General features: G+C 43.0%; 1 protein-coding gene across 3 annotated transcripts; it reads right to left on the bottom strand.

Moving 5' to 3' along the window:
* Positions 1 to 1,913: 1,913 nt before the first annotated feature.
* Positions 1,914 to 15,593, bottom strand: MAP1LC3B (microtubule associated protein 1 light chain 3 beta). 3 transcript variants are annotated; one of them, XR_015145343.1, is made up of 5 exons: positions 15,357 to 15,593; positions 7,238 to 7,293; positions 4,957 to 5,240; positions 4,534 to 4,640; positions 1,914 to 3,702 (listed from the first exon to the last, which is right to left on the bottom strand). XR_015145343.1 is itself a non-coding variant. In XM_086350262.1 (4 exons), exons 1-4 carry the CDS (start codon positions 15,394 to 15,396, stop codon positions 3,528 to 3,530), a joined length of 378 nt encoding a protein of 125 aa, XP_086206388.1. In that variant the 5' UTR covers positions 15,397 to 15,491; the 3' UTR covers positions 1,914 to 3,527. The 3 variants fall into 3 exon arrangements, 2 of the variants coding, with proteins under 2 accessions (XP_086206388.1, XP_086206389.1); XM_086350262.1 differs by lacking the exon at positions 4,957 to 5,240 and having other exon boundaries at positions 15,357 to 15,491; XM_086350263.1 differs by lacking the exons at positions 4,957 to 5,240; positions 15,357 to 15,593 and adding an exon at positions 10,410 to 10,880.
* Between the last annotated feature and the right edge of the window lie 1,228 nt (positions 15,594 to 16,821).

Here is a 16,821-nt window from a genome sequence, read left to right as displayed (position 1 = left end):
CTGAGCGGGACTTGGGTCGCACCCTCCTCGCTCCCTGTCACTGTCACTCTTCCTGCTTCTGTGGTGGCTTACTAGATGCCTTGCTAGTTTTACACGCTGATAACTGATGGCGTTACATGTCCAAGAGTCTTAAAGGTTGTAAGGGAAACCGTGACCCTGCTCAGCTCGACCACCCGTCCAGTGGATGGGCCCGTGGACCCTGAGTGAGGTGGCCGTCCTTTCCAAAGTGCAGATGACTCCCAAAGAATGAGGCAGGTGACATTTACATCCATGGGTTCTGAAGAGGCTCAATTAAAAGTCCTGAGGTTCTGAATCAAAGTGAGTATCTTTAATCAACACTTGCAAACTACGTACTGTGCTGGTTGAGGCCAAAGGTCAATGTTACTACACTGTTACTGGAGGGAGGGGCGCGCCGGCCAGTCCATCCCGGTGCTGTGAGGAGCCCCTCATGCGTAAAGTTCTTAGATGCACAAAGACAGGCTTTGGTACTGAAACTGAAGACCTCGTGTACTCAAGAATCTTCACAGCTTCTATTGGACATATTTCTTTTTAGGAATGAAGGAAAATTCTCCCATTTTTGAGCCATTCTTTTATGTCAATTCTACAAAATTGCATGTAACTTTATAAATATTTTTAAAAGATATAGTTTTGTAAATATTTAATATTCTGCTAATTTGATTTTGAATTGTAAATGTCAAGTATTCTGTTTTTGGGGTTTTTATGTTTTATTATACTTTGTTAAAAAGGAAAAATTGTACATTTTTAGAATGTTTTTATGAGTAAATTTAATGTACTGAAAATAAAAATTAAAAAAAAAAAGGTTCTTTTTATTAGGTCTTTGTCTCATATAATACAAGGCACATATCCTTTCCAATGGTGGCTTTTGATTTCCAAGCTAGGGAGTCTGTTCCTTCTGCCGCCTTCTCAGTGTTACAAAAGGAATACCTGGTCTTAAATCCACTTTCTGTCTAGTTTCCTGGGTTTTTAAAAAATGTTCTATGTATGAATAGAAATGTGAATTGATTTGGGATTGGTTTTAAGGTCTTCCAGCTCCCAGTTCCATAATCAGGGTCAGCATTACTAGACCAAGTGTCCTTCGGACATTTCCAAACTCGTAGTGAGTGTGCCCTGGTGTCTGTGGCCATGTCCTCCCTGGACTCGGGATGGTGGCAGGCTAACAAGCATGTGTTTGCCCTGGTCTGCGGTGCTACCCTGAGCAGTGCAGGCCACAGAGAGAGAATTCAGGGACTTTCTCCCTAGCAGGAATCTCCAGTTTGGCTTGGTCTTCTCAGACTTCTGGATACCCGGAGAAAAACACATGCACACGCACGGTTCCAGGACTGGTCAGGGCTCCTGTCAGGTAAGTAGCATCAGGAGACACAGCTGGCCACTCCTGGGACCTGTTAGGTTGCAGCCCCCCAGATAGGGAAGGCCTCCCTTTCTGGTCACGCGCGGGGACTCCTAGGATGGGGATCACGTGCACACCTGCTGTTTACTGTGTACAGCCCCCGACCCAGCCACGTCAGGCACCACGGACCACCTTGTAATGCCTTCCAGACCACACCCCACACACAGTCAATACTTCTTGTGTTGTACTTTAGTTCATTTAGAGCAGGTTTTCAAGTGCTTATTCCCACAAAACACCTACCTCCGACACCCCCCACACACACTTTGTGAGACATCTGTAATTTTAAGATAATTGAGTTTTTTGAAGGCAGGACACTTTGACCAACGTGAGCAAGGTGGAGCAAGGTCTCTTGCTCATAAGGCAGGGACCTTTAGAGGTGGGTGTCCCTCCACCCACAGTGAGACCAGCCTCAACACTCCTCACTTGGGAGGGTATTATCCCCGTGGCTTTGGATAGTACAGACTGCAAGTCTCAAATACTAAGCCATTAACTTGAACTTTGATGATAGTTTTTAGTTGTGCCTTTATTCACCTTAGTTCATTAAAAATGTTTTAAAGATCCTATAAATAGAGTGACCACCCATTAATGTGGGATATAAGTTAAGTCAGCCCTCTCAGCACGGTATTTTTGTCTTTAAAAAGCAGAGTTTCTTATAGGAATCTTATTGATCACACAGTAGTTACAAGAATGTCAGATATAATGATGTATACAATCTAAACAAGACAGGCTAATTAAGAATGTACATAATGTAAAAATATACATATTAAAAGTTACATGTGGACAGATGCATGCAGCAGGAAGAGCAGATTGGGGCTGAGTGCCCGTATGCAGTAATATTGCTTTTTCTTCCTCAATTACAGTAAATAACTGCCACTAACAGATACAGGTTTTCCACACACATCTAGATACACAAGAGTGAACGGTGGCCTGCTGCGTGTACAGTCTCAAGTGGGTCTGATCCTTCTGTGGCAGCTCTCACAAAAAATGGTACATAGTGAACCCCATGCAGGTAGTAGGAAGCACTCGTTATTTACTCTAGTTGGACTTCAAAAATGTTTAACGTCTGACATCAGTATCTGTGAAGAACGTTTCCTTTTGCTATTTTCAAAACTGACATGCACATGGAGCGGGAGTACTTTGATGACTGCCTGACCTAACAGTGATAACTGAAATACTCTTAAAAATGTTTTAATAACATATTTTAGTCACACACAACATAAAACATGGATCATCTACAGCTACAAGCCAAAAGGCAGAAGAAGTATCTGAATCTCAATGCTTTTAGTTTCAGTATCCTGCAGCTTTCTACCTTTGTCCCAAAGAATGAAACCCATGTAACTGCTTGTTTATTTACCAAAGCAGGCACCATTCTGAGCTCTTAAGAGAATATTCAAAACAAAAAATGTCTTTCTCTAGGCCTTCTGAGAAACTTGACCAAAATTATAAATTATTCAAGGTTCCTATTGAGCAGTGGTGTTTTTCTGTGTTACTGTCTAGAGAACAAACCAAATGAGAACTCTGGAACGAGAGTGCTAACTTGAAACACACTTACTAGCAAGTGGGGACCCTGGACAGCAGCACGGTTTCCTTATTTCCTGTACACCCCCATTCACCCTGCTTTTTGCCAACTATTATGGCAAATGCATTGGGGGTAGGTGGCTATACCTGACAACATATACTTAAAGATCCTCTCAAGGAGATTCCTCCAGTTGACTGCAAACCCTTCTATAAAAAGTTGGCAGCTTCTGTGAACCTAGAGAAGACAATGTCTCTCTGAATGCTCAAAACTGCAAGTTTCTTTTGGGGGAAAAAAACATTAACTTGAAGGTCTATTTTATTGGCAACTTATAATGCAAAGTATTTTATTTTTAAACATTAAATTTAAAAACAAGATAGCCTAGGTGAAATAATAAAGTTTCCCAAAGCTGAATGTGCTCATCTGGAGCTCAGTTTTTCTGTTTGAAGTACAAAAAAACAACTTCCTAAAACTCCTAGGCAGGAAACTACTGTTTTGATGATCGGTGATTAGATGAACTGATCAACCTCAGTTGGTAATATCCCTTTTTTATTCCTTGGTAAGGGTTTAAAAAATTCTGTAACACGCATTTTTCTTTTAGTCTTACACAGATAATTTCATTCCAAAAGTCTCCTGAGAGGCGTATACCATATACAGGAATCCATCTTCATCCTTCTCGCTTTCATACACTTCACAAATCGGAGTGGACACACTCACCATGCTATGTCCATTCACTAACAGGAAGAAGGCTTGATTAGCATTGAGCTGTAAGCGCCTTCTGTTGAAAGAAAACATGTGAAGAAATATTGATACATCAGTACACAGGGAGAATGTACAAAACATCACCCACATTGGATCAGTATAAAAGTATAAAGTGAAGTGAAAGTGAAGTTGCCCAGTCGTGTCTGACTCTTTGCGACCCCATGGACTGTAGCCAACCAGGCTCCTCCATCCATGGAATTTTCTAGGCAAGAGTACTGGTTACCATTTCCTTCTCCAGGGGATCTTCCTAACCCAGGGATCGAACCCAGGTCTCCCACATTGTGGGCAGATGCTTTACTGTCTGAGCCACCAGGGAATCCCATAGAAGTATAAAGATTTTGCTAATGTTGCTTCTGGCAAAATGCAATATGACTTAACTGATGATTTGAATTTCTTCTCACAAAGCACAAAATGTTTTCTATGACTATATGCATGATAAGTATTAACGATAACCCTTGAGAGATCATTCTTACTACACTCCTTAGGCCAGTTTTAAACTAGTATGCTGGACTTTCCTGGTGGCTCAGTGGATAAAAATCTGTTAATGCAGGGGACACAGGTTCAATCCCTGGTCCGGGAAGATTCCACATGCTTTGTGATAGCAACTAATTAAGCCCATGCACCAAACTGCTGAGCCCGCATGGTATCTACATAGATGTCAGGATGAAGAATCAGAAAACACTTGAGATGCAGCAGGTAAGAAATCTGAAGACTCAGAAATGGAACGCCTTATAGTGTTAACTAAGTTGCACATATTTTTATCAGAACTAGATGGCAGATTTATCTGTAAGCCTGTTAAAGAATGAGAAGTTACCCAAAGAAATAAGTTTAAAAGATGATTAAATACCTTATTATCTTGATGAGCTCACTCATGTTGACATGATCAGGCACCAGAAACTTTGTTTTATCCAGGACAGGAAGCTGTTTCTCACCTTTGTATCGTTCTATTATTACCTAGAAAAGAAGCCACAAAAGTGGTTTTTAAAATAGCCATTAACAATGAAAAGTAGTTAAAATACTTCCTTTGTTGTAACTGGCACATGCCAAAACAGGGTTTACAACAGCACACTTGTTCCTTATGAAATACAGTGCACGAGACAACACGGCTGCCTTCAGAGAAGGGCAGGGGTGCCACCAGGGGGGAAAGTGCTGTGCCTTCTGTTATTTGCAACTATGAAAATACACTACAGAAGAAGAGACCCCAAGCCCTAAAAGAACAGAGATGCTGAGTACCAGCTTTAATGATCTCAATCTACACCAATTCCACTACCTGTGACATGACGAGAGTTTTAATAAAACTTTAAGATCTTAAGTATGGTAATAGACTCAAATGCTAAGTAAATATCTGACAAGTAGAGATCACGATTAGCTGGTCTGGAGACAATTTTTTATTTTTGTTTTTTTTTTTGCAGACTTCTCAGAGATTCTGTCACTTTGATAAAATATCTTTGCTTTTTTAACAAATGAGTTTTAAAAGAATCTTGAACCACGCAGTGATCAAAAATAGTTCCGCATTACGACTTAAATCCATTAGCTTCTTGCCATACTTCCTTCCTGTAAAGGAAAAAAGTTGTTTTTTAGTGGTAAGCCACATTATATAAGCTATGACTGCAGACTAGTGACTGCCCATGAGCCTTAGTATTACCTATTTACTGAGCACCATGGATAGCCTTCCCCATGTAGAGCGATTCTTTAGCCTGCTGTTATAACAACAAGAAGTTGTAAGGCTGCTGCTAAGTCGCTTCAGTCATATCCAACTCTCTGCGACCCCTGAGACGGCAGCCCACCAGGCTCCCCCATCCTTGGGATTCTCCAGGCAAGAACACTGGAGTGGGTTGCCATTTCCTTCTCCAAGTTGTAAGGCAGGAATGGGGAATCTTTAGGAGAGTTTAAATGCTTATATATATACTGTTCCACTGTATGGGGCCTACATGAGGTTCTGTAAGGCAAGCCAAGCTGTCGTCACCTTCCCTGGCAAGATCAATAGCTTTCTGTATCTACGAGGTATGTTCAAAACATGGTATCTGCAAGTAAGAATATGACTTCTGCAAAAACCCTGAAACTACTAGCAAAAAGATGACTGAAAATGTATGCAAACATTCATATTTCAAAAGGAGGTTATGGAACAATACTAGTGGACTGTTGGGCTGGTTATTTTGATTCCAATGACTGCCAAGTACCTGCTAGCAAATAGACACAGCAGGTACTCAAAAGTGAAGAAAAACCTTAAAATTAGGGAAATTACCCAGAAACCTCATGCCCAGGTCATATGTAGGCCTAAGCGTGAAGACAGACTGAAATTTCCAACCAGTCTAAGAAACACAGCAAACATACGTTTAAGTACAGGATCCTCCAGTCCTGCCCTGCTGAGCAGACCCTTCCTATCATCTCTTCTGTCTACTTCACAACCCTAATCCCAGATCTTCCCATCTTCTCTTCCCTCACTTTGGTACGAAATGATCAATCAGAAAGCCAACTATGGAAGCTTCTGCAGAAGTTAGCAGTGGATACAGTCTGTAAGAGGTGACAATCATGTCCCCAGAATTATGCACATTTTCCCAGCCACGTGGGATCGGATTCTCTTCCCATTTTACAGATGAAGATACAGCAGCTCCTCTCAGAATTTTAGTAATTAGCCCAAGATCACTTAGTAACCCTGAACCTAGGGCCACAATTCAGCCTCTGTCTGAAGCCACAAGCTCCTTGACCATTTCTCCCTAGACCTAGTGTCACAACAGGAACTATTTAAGGTCCACCACCAAAGGACCCAGGGCACAGCACATGTGGGCCCTTACACTAGGAGCAGCATCTTTTCCCCCATCTCCTGCAAAGAAACCGAACATAAGAAGTCTTCTTTCTCTGGGGCCAAGTCAGGCAGCCTCGACTGTACAGTCACAGTTAAGTCTTGCTGCTGCTGCTGCTGGTAAGTCGCTTTAGTCCTGTCCGACTCTGTGCGACCCCAGAGACGGCAGCCCAACAGGCTTCCCCGTCCCTGGGATTCTCCAGGCAAGAACACTGGAGTAGGTTGCCATTTCCTTCTCCAATGCATGAAAGTGAAAAGTGAAAGTGAAGTCGCTCAGTCATGTCCGACTCTTATCGACCCCATGGACTGCAGCCCACCAGGCTCCTCCATCCATGGGGTTTCCAGGCAAGAGTACTGGAGTGGGGTGCCATTGCCTTCTCCAGTTAAGTCTTGAGAGATACTGATTCTCCCACAGTTGTAGTCTCTGCTTCCTTCAGAAGAGGGTGGACACCACCCTTCTTTGATAAAGTATCAACAGATCTAGCCCCCTTATCCCTTCTCTACCAAGTAAAATTTACATGGCTTGTGAAGTGTGTAACATAAAGGCAGCAGACTCAGACTTGGGAGGAAACAGTGATCAGATTACACTGCAGATGAAGACGCCTCCATTCCAGGTCACTAAACAAACACACTGGTTGCATGGTTGTAGATTCCTGCAGAAGCCATCAGGCAGTCACATGGAGAAGCACTACTGAAGCAGTGCTCCCTTCTGTGTACATTAACAATAACTGAAACAGAGATGACCTACCGGGATTTTGGTAGGATGCTGCTCTCGGATAAGTCGGACATCTTCTACTCTTTGTTCTGTAAAGAAAGGAAGAAACACCGGCATTATTAAGGGCCAAAAATCCAACTTATTTTCTGCACTGGTAGACTTCCATATCTGACCCCACCTATCCTTAGCTGTGGCAGAGCAAAGCAGTAAAAACATCTTCCCTAGAACTGAGAGAAACCAAATACTAACACCTCATATCTCGCAAAGGTTAGTATGCAAGGTTAACATACAGACACTGGTTGCATTTCTCTACATTAACAATGAAATATCAGAAAAGTAATGTAATATATATATATATATATATATATATATATATATATATGTATGTATATCTTTTAAAGCTGCATCAAAAACAAAATGAGACTTGGGAATAAACCTGACCAAAGAGGTGAATCACTTATACATTGAGAGCTATAAAACATTAATAAAATTAATGTTGATTCAAAGAAATGGAAATATATCCCATGCTCTTGGAGTGGAAGAATATTGTTAAAGTAGCCACACTACACAAAGCAATCTACAGATTTAATGTAATCCCTATCAAGTTACCCTTGCACAGAACTAGACCAAATAATCCTAAAAGCTATATAGAACCACAGAAGACCCAGAATTGCCAAAGCAATCCTGAAGAAAAAGAACAAAGCAAGAGGAATAACTTTCCAGACTTCAAACAATACTACAAAGCTATGGTAATCAAAACTGTGTTAGTCGCACAAAAACAGACATATGCATCAGTGGAACAGAACAGAGCACCCAGAAATAAATCCACACACCTACAGTCAATTAATCTTTGACAAAGAAGGCAAGAACATACAATGGAAAAATGTCTCTTCAGCAAGTGGTACTGGAAAATCTGGACAGCTACATGTAAATCAGTGTTATAACACACTCTTACTATTCACAAAAATAAACTCTAAATGGTTTAAAGACCTAAATGTAAGAGGACACCATAAAAATCCTAGAAGACAGTACAGGTAAAACATTCCCTGACATAAATCTTCACAGTGTTTTCTTAGTCTCCCAAGGCAATAGAAATAAAAGCAAAATAAACAAACAGGACCTAATCAAACTTACAAGCTTTTGCACAGCAAAGGAAACATTTAAAGGAACAAAAAGATGACCTACAGAGGGGGAGAAAAATATCTGCAAATGATGCAGCTGACAAGGGCTTAATTTCCAAAATATACAAACAGTTCATACAACTCAACAACAAAACAAACAATCCAATTAAAAAATAACCAGAAGACCTAAATAGACATTTCTACAAAGACATCCAACAGGCACACAAAAAGATGCTCAACATAACTAATAATTATCATGTATCAAAACTACAGTGAGTTGTTTATCATCTACACTGATCAGAATGGCCATCATTAAAAAACCTACAAATAAATACTGGAGAGGGTGTGGAGAAAAGGGAACCCCACTACTGTTGGTGGGAATGTAAGCTGGTGTAGCCACTATGGAAAACAGTAAGGAGTGCCTCAAAAAACAAAAAGCAGAACTACCATATGACCCTGCAATCCCACTCCTGAGCATATATATATCTAAAGAAAATATATCTAAAGAAAACTAACTTGAAAAGATACATGCACCCCAATGTCCACAGCAGCACTATTCATGACAGACCAGACAAAAAAGCAACCGAAATGTCTATCAACAGAGGAATGGATAAAGATGTGGTATATACATACAATGGAGTATTATTCAGCCAAAAAGAATGAAATAATGCCATCTACAGCCACATGGATAGACCTAGAGATTATCATACTAAGCAAAGTAAGAGAAAGACAAATATATGATATCACTAATATGTGAAACCTAAAATATGACACAAATGAATTTATCTATGAAACAGAAATAGACTCAAATACATAGAGAATGGATTTGTGGTTGCCAAAGGGCAGGGAGGAGGGGGAGTGTTAGATTGGGAGTTTGGTATCAGCAGATGCAAACTATTATATAAAGAATGCATAAACAAGGTCCTATTTTATAGTAAGGGAACTATATTTAATATCCTATAATAAATCATAGTGAAAAATTAAAGATTCGATGAGATCATTGGTACACCCCTTGCAAATATCTGCACATAGTAAATGGTTAATAAATGCTCCATTATTCAATATGAAATAATGTCATTTGCAACAACATGGATGGACCTAGAGATTATCATATTGAGTAAGTCAGAGAAAAACAAGTATCATATGACATCACTTACAGTAGAATCTAAAAAGTGATACAAATGAATTTATTAATACAAACGGTTTGGAGTGCTTCTGGGTGGAAGGAGAATGCAATTACCAAACTCCAAGGAGACAGAAACTCCTGTGTTCAGCACTCTTCCTCACCCCATGCATCTCTTCCTCACCCCATGCATCTCTTCCTCACCCCATGCATCTCTTCCTTCAGCTGTTCCCTGGCAGGCTTTCATAGCCTTCATATTAGGTTGGTGCAAAAGTAATTGCGGTTTTGCACTGTTGAACTTCACCATTTGATACTGGAATACATTCTGAAATAAATGTGGTTATGCTATACATCATTTTAATGTGAATTTCTCACTTTATTTTTTTTTGCTGATAGCATTACTTGCTGTTTATTTTTTATCTATTTTAGACTATAGAAATGATGTACAAAAAGCAAATCTGAGCAATTTTTTAATGAGTTCAAAACGGGTCATAAAACATCAGAGACAACTTGCAGCATCAACAACACATTTGGCCCAACTTCTTTGATGGTTCAAAGAAGTTTTGCAAAGGAGATGAAAGCCCTGAAGATGAGGATTGTAGTGGCCAGGCATCAGAGGTTGACAATGACCAATTGAGAGGATCACTGATGTTGCAAGAGAAGTTGCCAAAGAACTCAATGTCGACCATCCTATGGTCCTTCAGCATTTGAAGCAAACTGTAAAAGTGAAACGCTCAGTAAGTGGGTGCCTTGTGTTGTTTAGTTGCTAAGTCGTGTCTGACTCTTTCTGACCCCATGGACTTTAGCACACCAGGCTTTCCTGTCCTTCCCTTCTGCAGGAGTTTGCTCAAACTCATGTCTGTTGAGTCAGTGATGCCATCCAACCATCTCATCCTGTCATCCCCTTCTCCTGCTGCCCTCAACAGTTCCCAGCTTTGGGGTCTTATTTCCAATGAGTCACCTCTTCGAATCATGGCCAAAGTACTGAAGATTCAGCATCAGTCCTTCCAGTGAATATATTCAGGGTTGATTTCCTTTAGGATGGACTGGTTTGATCTCTTTGCTGTCCAAGGGACTCTCAAGAGTCTTCTCCAGCACCACAGTTCAAAAGCATCAATCCTTCCGTGCTCAGCCTTTTTTATGGTCCAACTCTCGCATCCACACATGACTACTGGAAAACCATAGGTTTGACTATATGGACCTTTGTGGCAAAGTGATATCTGCTTTTTAATATGCTGTCTAGGTTGATCACAGCTTTTTCTTCCAAGGAGCAAGTGTCTTTTAATTTCATGGCTGCAGTGAGCATCCACAGTGATTTTGGAGCCCAGGAAAATAAAATCTGTCACTGTTTCCACTTTTTCCCCATTTATCTGCCATGAAATGATGGAACTGGATGCTATGATCTTAGTTTTTTGAATGCTGAGTTAGCAGACTGAAAATAAAAAAGAAAATCATCATTCTAAAGTGTTGTCTTCTCTTATTCTATACAAAAACAAAGAAGCATTTCTCTATTGCATTGTGATGTGTGACAAAAAGTGGATTTTATATGACAACCAGTGACTGACTACCAGCTCAGTGGCTGGACCGAGAAGAAGCTCCAAGTTTAAGTGTTAGTTGCTCAGTCGTGCCCAACTCTTTGAAACCCCATGGACTGGATCTGAGGCTATCGCCAGGTAGTGTCACAACTGAGTTAAACAGGACAATGAGCTGAATTGCTTGTTGTGTGGAAAAACACTTATGTCTGGTGTCAGAAGTGAGTCATACACACACACAAAAAAGTGAGCCACAGTGTTCAGGACAGTACTGTCAAGTAGAAGAAACACAAAGGCAGAGTTTTTCTTTACATCATCCTTTGAACTCCTCTCTATTTCTGGGGTGTCACTGATACTGCATCACTTCTCTCAGCTCTGTCCTTATATCTGTTCTATCCCAGAAAAGATGCTGAACCACCTATACTCCACTACCAGCCCTCTTCATAACAAAAATCTTTATCTTGTCAGAGCAGATTTCACAAGCAAAGGGAAATCATAATTTACTTAAATCACTGCAGCCAATAAATAATAAGTTTAACATACCCTGAGATGTTTCACATTTAAAAGCTTATCCAAATAAATTTAAGGTAAAAGGAATCACATGGCATCACCAACTCGGTGGACATGAGTTTGAACAAGCTTCGAGAGTTGGTGATGGACAGGGAAGCCTGGTGTGCTGCAGTTCATGGGTTTGCAAAGAGTCGGACACGACTGAACTGAACTAAAAAGGAATCACTCAAGCTTAAGGATGAAAGATTTTTTATATAAGGAGAACAGGTTTATTATGGTTAAGTGGGGAAGGGAAAAGCAAAATGGACTCTAAATGTTGGGCTTCAAACCATAGTGTCAAAGCTTTATCTTGATTCATCCCCCAAAGTGAAAGTGAAGTCGCTCAGTCGTGTCCGACTCTTAGCGACCCCATGGACTGCAGCCCACCAGGCTCCTCCATCCATGGGGTTTCCAGGCAAGAGTACTGGAGTGGGGTGACATTGCCTTCTCCAGTTAAGTCTCGAGAGATACTGATTCTCCCACAGTTGTAGTCTCTGCTTCCTTCAGAAGAGGGTGGACACCACCCTTCTTTGATAAAGTATCAACAGATCTAGCCCCCTTATCCCTTCTCTACGTCCGACTTATCCTAGAGCAGCATCCTATCAAAATCCCGGTAGGTCATCTGTTTCAGTTATTGTTAATTTATCCCCAAAATACGGCCCAAAAAGGAAGGCAAAAATGATCATTTTCACTGAGGAAGACAAGTGACTTCCTTAAGATGACAAGAGTAGTACCAAAGTCCTAGAGGAATATCATTAGCGTCCTGGCCAGCTGCAATGAAAATCCAGCGGTAAGCCTTGAGAAATTAAATATAAATATAGTATATGTTGAAACCTCTTTGAGTAGAAGGCTGCTTTCACAGGCCAGCAGTATATTTAACAAAAGCATTACCAACACCACTGATCAATGGCATAAAAGAACACTTCTTTCACCCAGTTACTTTCTTAGCACTGTTACGATCTGTTTATCATTTGCCTTTCTCAACAGACTGCCCCGGCTTCAGTCACTTCTGTATTCCCCCAGGGCTCAGGTTTGTACAAAGATGAAATGGAAGCATAATAAATATTTCCCCCAATATGCCTAGAAATAAACAATGTAAAATCCCACCCATCCAGGAGTGACATAGCTTAAGCTCAGGGAGTGTTATCTAGGTGTTGGCATAAACTCACTCTTCAGTCTACCTGTTAGAGTAATTGGAGTTATTTATTCTAGACTACTACATCAACTTCTGAGAGAACGCAGACCCATTTTGTTATTGATGGTGAAGCTTAAGATCTAGGTTTAACATTGAATCTCAGCAGATTATGTCTAGGAGACAGATCTGTTATTAAACTAGGGCAACCCAAAAGAAAATGGAGTGAAATTATGACATTTGAGAAAACTGAATCCAAAAATATTTGCTCAAGTATAGCTTTAAAGTTCACAAAATTATTCAAAATATTTGTAAGGACACATCACTGCCTCTTGACTCAGTGCTAGTCCACTTCATGTACTGGCTACCTCCTGGAGGATGGGAAGAATTCCTACCAGAAGGGCTGAAGGACAAGTCCAGACTTTGCCACTAGGTGGACCATGATCTCCACCTCTCAGGGCCCCACCCAGTTTCCTTGGCTACAAAAGGAAGTCCTTGTTTTGGGTGAGCTCTAAGATTCCTCTCAACCCTGGTACAATATATGTATCAGAGCTATACTCAATTTTTAATTAACCCAAACTCACTCACTTGGGAAGAGTACTTATTGCTCAAGCTAACTGGGGCTGGTCTTAGGTTCTACAAAAAGGGTAGAACCTTTCTACAGAAAGAACTGATTGACTCATTTACTGTGCTACAAAATAATTTCAGTGCTGATTATCATGATCAACAGCAAGGAAAGGCAGTAGCCATTAAATGATACATTCTTCTGCAAAATGACTATTAAGCCCTTTAAAAAAAAAAGAGGAGAGGGTAATACTAATTCTTCTAACAAGGAGAAAATATACCTTTTTTATTGATGTTAGATGGACGTGAGTCTGAGTGAACTCCGAAGTTGGTGATGGACAGGGAGGCCTGGAGTGCTGAGATTCATGGGGTCGCAAAAAGTCGGACACGACTGAGCGACTGAACTGAACTGAACCTACTGTAGTCATCATTGCACAAGATATGTAAACCAAGTCATCACGCTGGATACCTTAAATTTACACAGTAATGAATGTCATTTCTCAATAAAAGCACACACACAAAAAAAAAACGAATCAAGAGTCAGGAGACAAGGGAGAAAAAAAAAAAGGAGTGGTAGTAAATAAAGGTGAACAAAGAGGAAAGCCCACAAATATAGTATAGGCAACATACACAAATGGAGAAAAACTAAGGCATTCCTGCTGGTTTACCCTCAGGGCCACAGGCACCAGGTGAATTCCTTCTAATTCATTATTTTATTGTCATTTATTTTCACTTTTATTCTCATTATTCCTCACTTTTCCTACTCTACCTACTCTTCTTCAAGGATTTTTCTAGATAACCTAAAAGTACTCTAAGCAAAAAGAAAGTTAACTATTGTATCTAGTCATGAGAAAACGGGCATCTTTCCCATACAAACGTCCTCAGTTAACTTTTAATGCCAGTAAGGAAAGAAGCCAGGTACAATGGCAAATCTGCTCCCAGGGCTGCACAAAAACTAATATTCAAGAATATCTTAGTTCACAAAGGTCACTACAGACAAAATTTCTTTAAAAAAAAAAAAAAGGAAAGACACCTCTAAGTCTTGCTAACCAGACAACTGCTTCAAGAGGCTGAAAGGATATGCTCTTCAGATCACTATGAATTTCATTTTTTGGAGTTTCTCAAGCACAGGAAATAATTATCGATAATGAGATCTACAAAACCATATCCAGGTTCAAATGAACGCTTGCCTCTTTTCCAGACTCCGGGAAACTAGATCAAAGTAAGACAGCAGAGATACTGCTCAAGATCCTGAAAAAGATTAAGACAGGAAGGAACGCTGGTCCCGCCCTACTCCACCTGGCCTGAGATAAACAAACAAGCCCTACACAGGGGATATACAAGGAGGCCACGCTGTTATTGCAGCACTGTCTTGCTTTAAAAGGAGCACCAATCACTTCCTTCCCATCGGTGTTGTGCAGGAGTAAGTATTGTGATGGTGTTACTTTCGGTTTCCACCAACCAGCGTGCTAAGTAGGGACTCCAGCCCGAACTGGGAGAGAACGGATTTGCCGCTGGTGTCAAAGAATGCTGTAGCTAGCCAGTGAGAAGAGCCACCCACCCTCGCGCTTGTGCCACAAATAGGACCAAGACGTCGCAGCCATGCGGGGCTGCAGGGGAAGGGGCGGGCGTGAGGACCCCTCTCCGTGGAGGTACTGACGTCTGAAGGGACCATGTGTGACCTAGACGTGCACCCGCGGTGCCACCACCTCTGAGAACCCGGCCCGGCGCCGGGCCAGACTCACCCACAAGGACTGCACCCCTGCGCCACTAGCGCTCGTCTTGTCGGAGGGCCCGAACACCCCGGGGCTGGAGCGCTGACGGCCCCGAGCTCACAGCCCGCCGGCCGCCCGGGCCGAAAGGTGATTCAGCAGCTCCCAGCCAGCGCGCCCTCGGCCCCTTAGACCCCCAGGCCCGGCGGCCCTCGGCCCGTCAGGCTCCCTGCCTCGACTCCCTCGGCCGCCCGGGCCCGGTCTTCCCGCAGCTCCCGCCTCAGCTCGCCTCGGCCCCTCCGCCCAGTAGCCCTCCGCTCGCCCGCCCTCTCCGGAGCCCCTCGGCTCGGCCGGGCCCCGCTGCCTCGGCCCCGAAGCCCCCGCCGGCCCTCAGACAGCGTCCGGCCCGCGGCACCCACCGAAGGTTCGGCGCTGTTTGAAGGTTTTCTCGGACGGCATGGCGCTGCAGGCTGGGTGGGGGCGGCGAGTTGGAGGCTGCGGGCGGCGGCAGAGGCGGCGACAGCTCCGACGGTGGCGACAGCGACTTCTCTTGTGTCTCCTTAGCCCGCAGCCGCGTCAGGTGACCTGCGCGGCGTCCCGGGAGGCGGGGCCAGGGGCGGGCCGCAGCGGCCGCCATGGCGGGCGTGGCGGAAGCGGGCCGCGCGCAGCGGCCGGGGCGGGGTCGAAGCGCGTGAGTGGCGAGGAGCGAGCCGCACGCATGCGCAACGGGTCAGGCCCGGGCTCGCGGGAGCGAGTTGGCGCGCGGCGACCGGCCACTGGCCGGGGGCGCGCGAGCCCGGAACCTGGCCGTCCCCCGCGGGCACGTGCCCGGCAGACGCGCGCGGTTCTCCTTCCCTGGCAGAGATGCAGGGGCGCGGCCTCGCTCCTGTTCCTGGTGCCAGTTACGGTGGCCAGCGATGTTTCCACAGGAAAATAAAGGCCTGTTGTGCCCCTGCCTTCTCAGAGCTCACAGCTGGAAGCTGCTGGTTCTTTTCCGTCGGCGGCTTTCTGTGTCTTTGTTTCCGTTGGCTTTCCACGTCAAGGACATCTCAGTTTTCTCTTCTAAGGAAACTGTCAACTGGTAACTTCCATCACACATTGTCCCAACTGGGAAAAGAGCCAAAACTGCGTTATTTCAGGTTATGGTCAGTCGAGTCTGGCTTTGGAGAAAGTCCGTGCCCTGGGCTTGACATTCGGCCTTAGGTGACTTCTGGGGTGGAGGGGGCCCTGGGCATCATCTGCAATGGCAGGGCGCCGGCCTGTCCGCACTTGGCAGAGTTCACTACCTTTCACTGATCTCCGCTCTTCTCTCAAATAGGGAGCCTTACCCAAATTCAGTCCTCACAGTCTTTCAGTGACTAACTAGCAGAACTGCCTTGAATACCTAACCATTTTTCTCAGTCCCAGACTCATTTGTACTATATTTTAGAACTCCAGGTGTTTGCTGAGGAGCAGATGGAAGTGACCTGGTAGAATATAAATCTCTATGAAGCGTTTAGTGAGCAAGTCAGTTATTGCCCAGTTCAAACATCTAATAAACAGCTTTGTGAATGAACAGCACTTGATTCTTTGACTGTTTTTGCTTTTTAATATCTTGGACTTTGAAAGTGTTCTCCCCTTTTTTGAGTTGGAAAAAGCCTTTCTTATAATGTCTGATAAAGTATTTGGATTGTGCTAATGAACATTTATTATACAAACATACAGAACCTACTAAAACATAGCTCTCAAAAGGGTTCCAGTGCAGCTGGAATTTCCTTTACAGAGAAGCAAAGTCTGTCGTATAATCACCCCCCACTCAGAACAATGCTGTTAGTTGTGGCTCTGCGCTGTATCACTGTTCACAAAAGAACACTGTATTGGGCATATGTCACTTTCCCAGGTTCC

This window comes from Bos grunniens, chromosome 18 (genome assembly GCF_055505025.1).
Source record: "Bos grunniens cultivar Pamir isolate PY7600 chromosome 18, Bosgru_T2T1.0, whole genome shotgun sequence".
NCBI classification, from domain to species: Eukaryota; Metazoa; Chordata; class Mammalia; order Artiodactyla; family Bovidae; genus Bos; species Bos grunniens.
The sequence above is the reverse complement of the archived record's forward strand: the minus strand, read 5'-3'. Positions and strand labels throughout refer to the sequence as shown.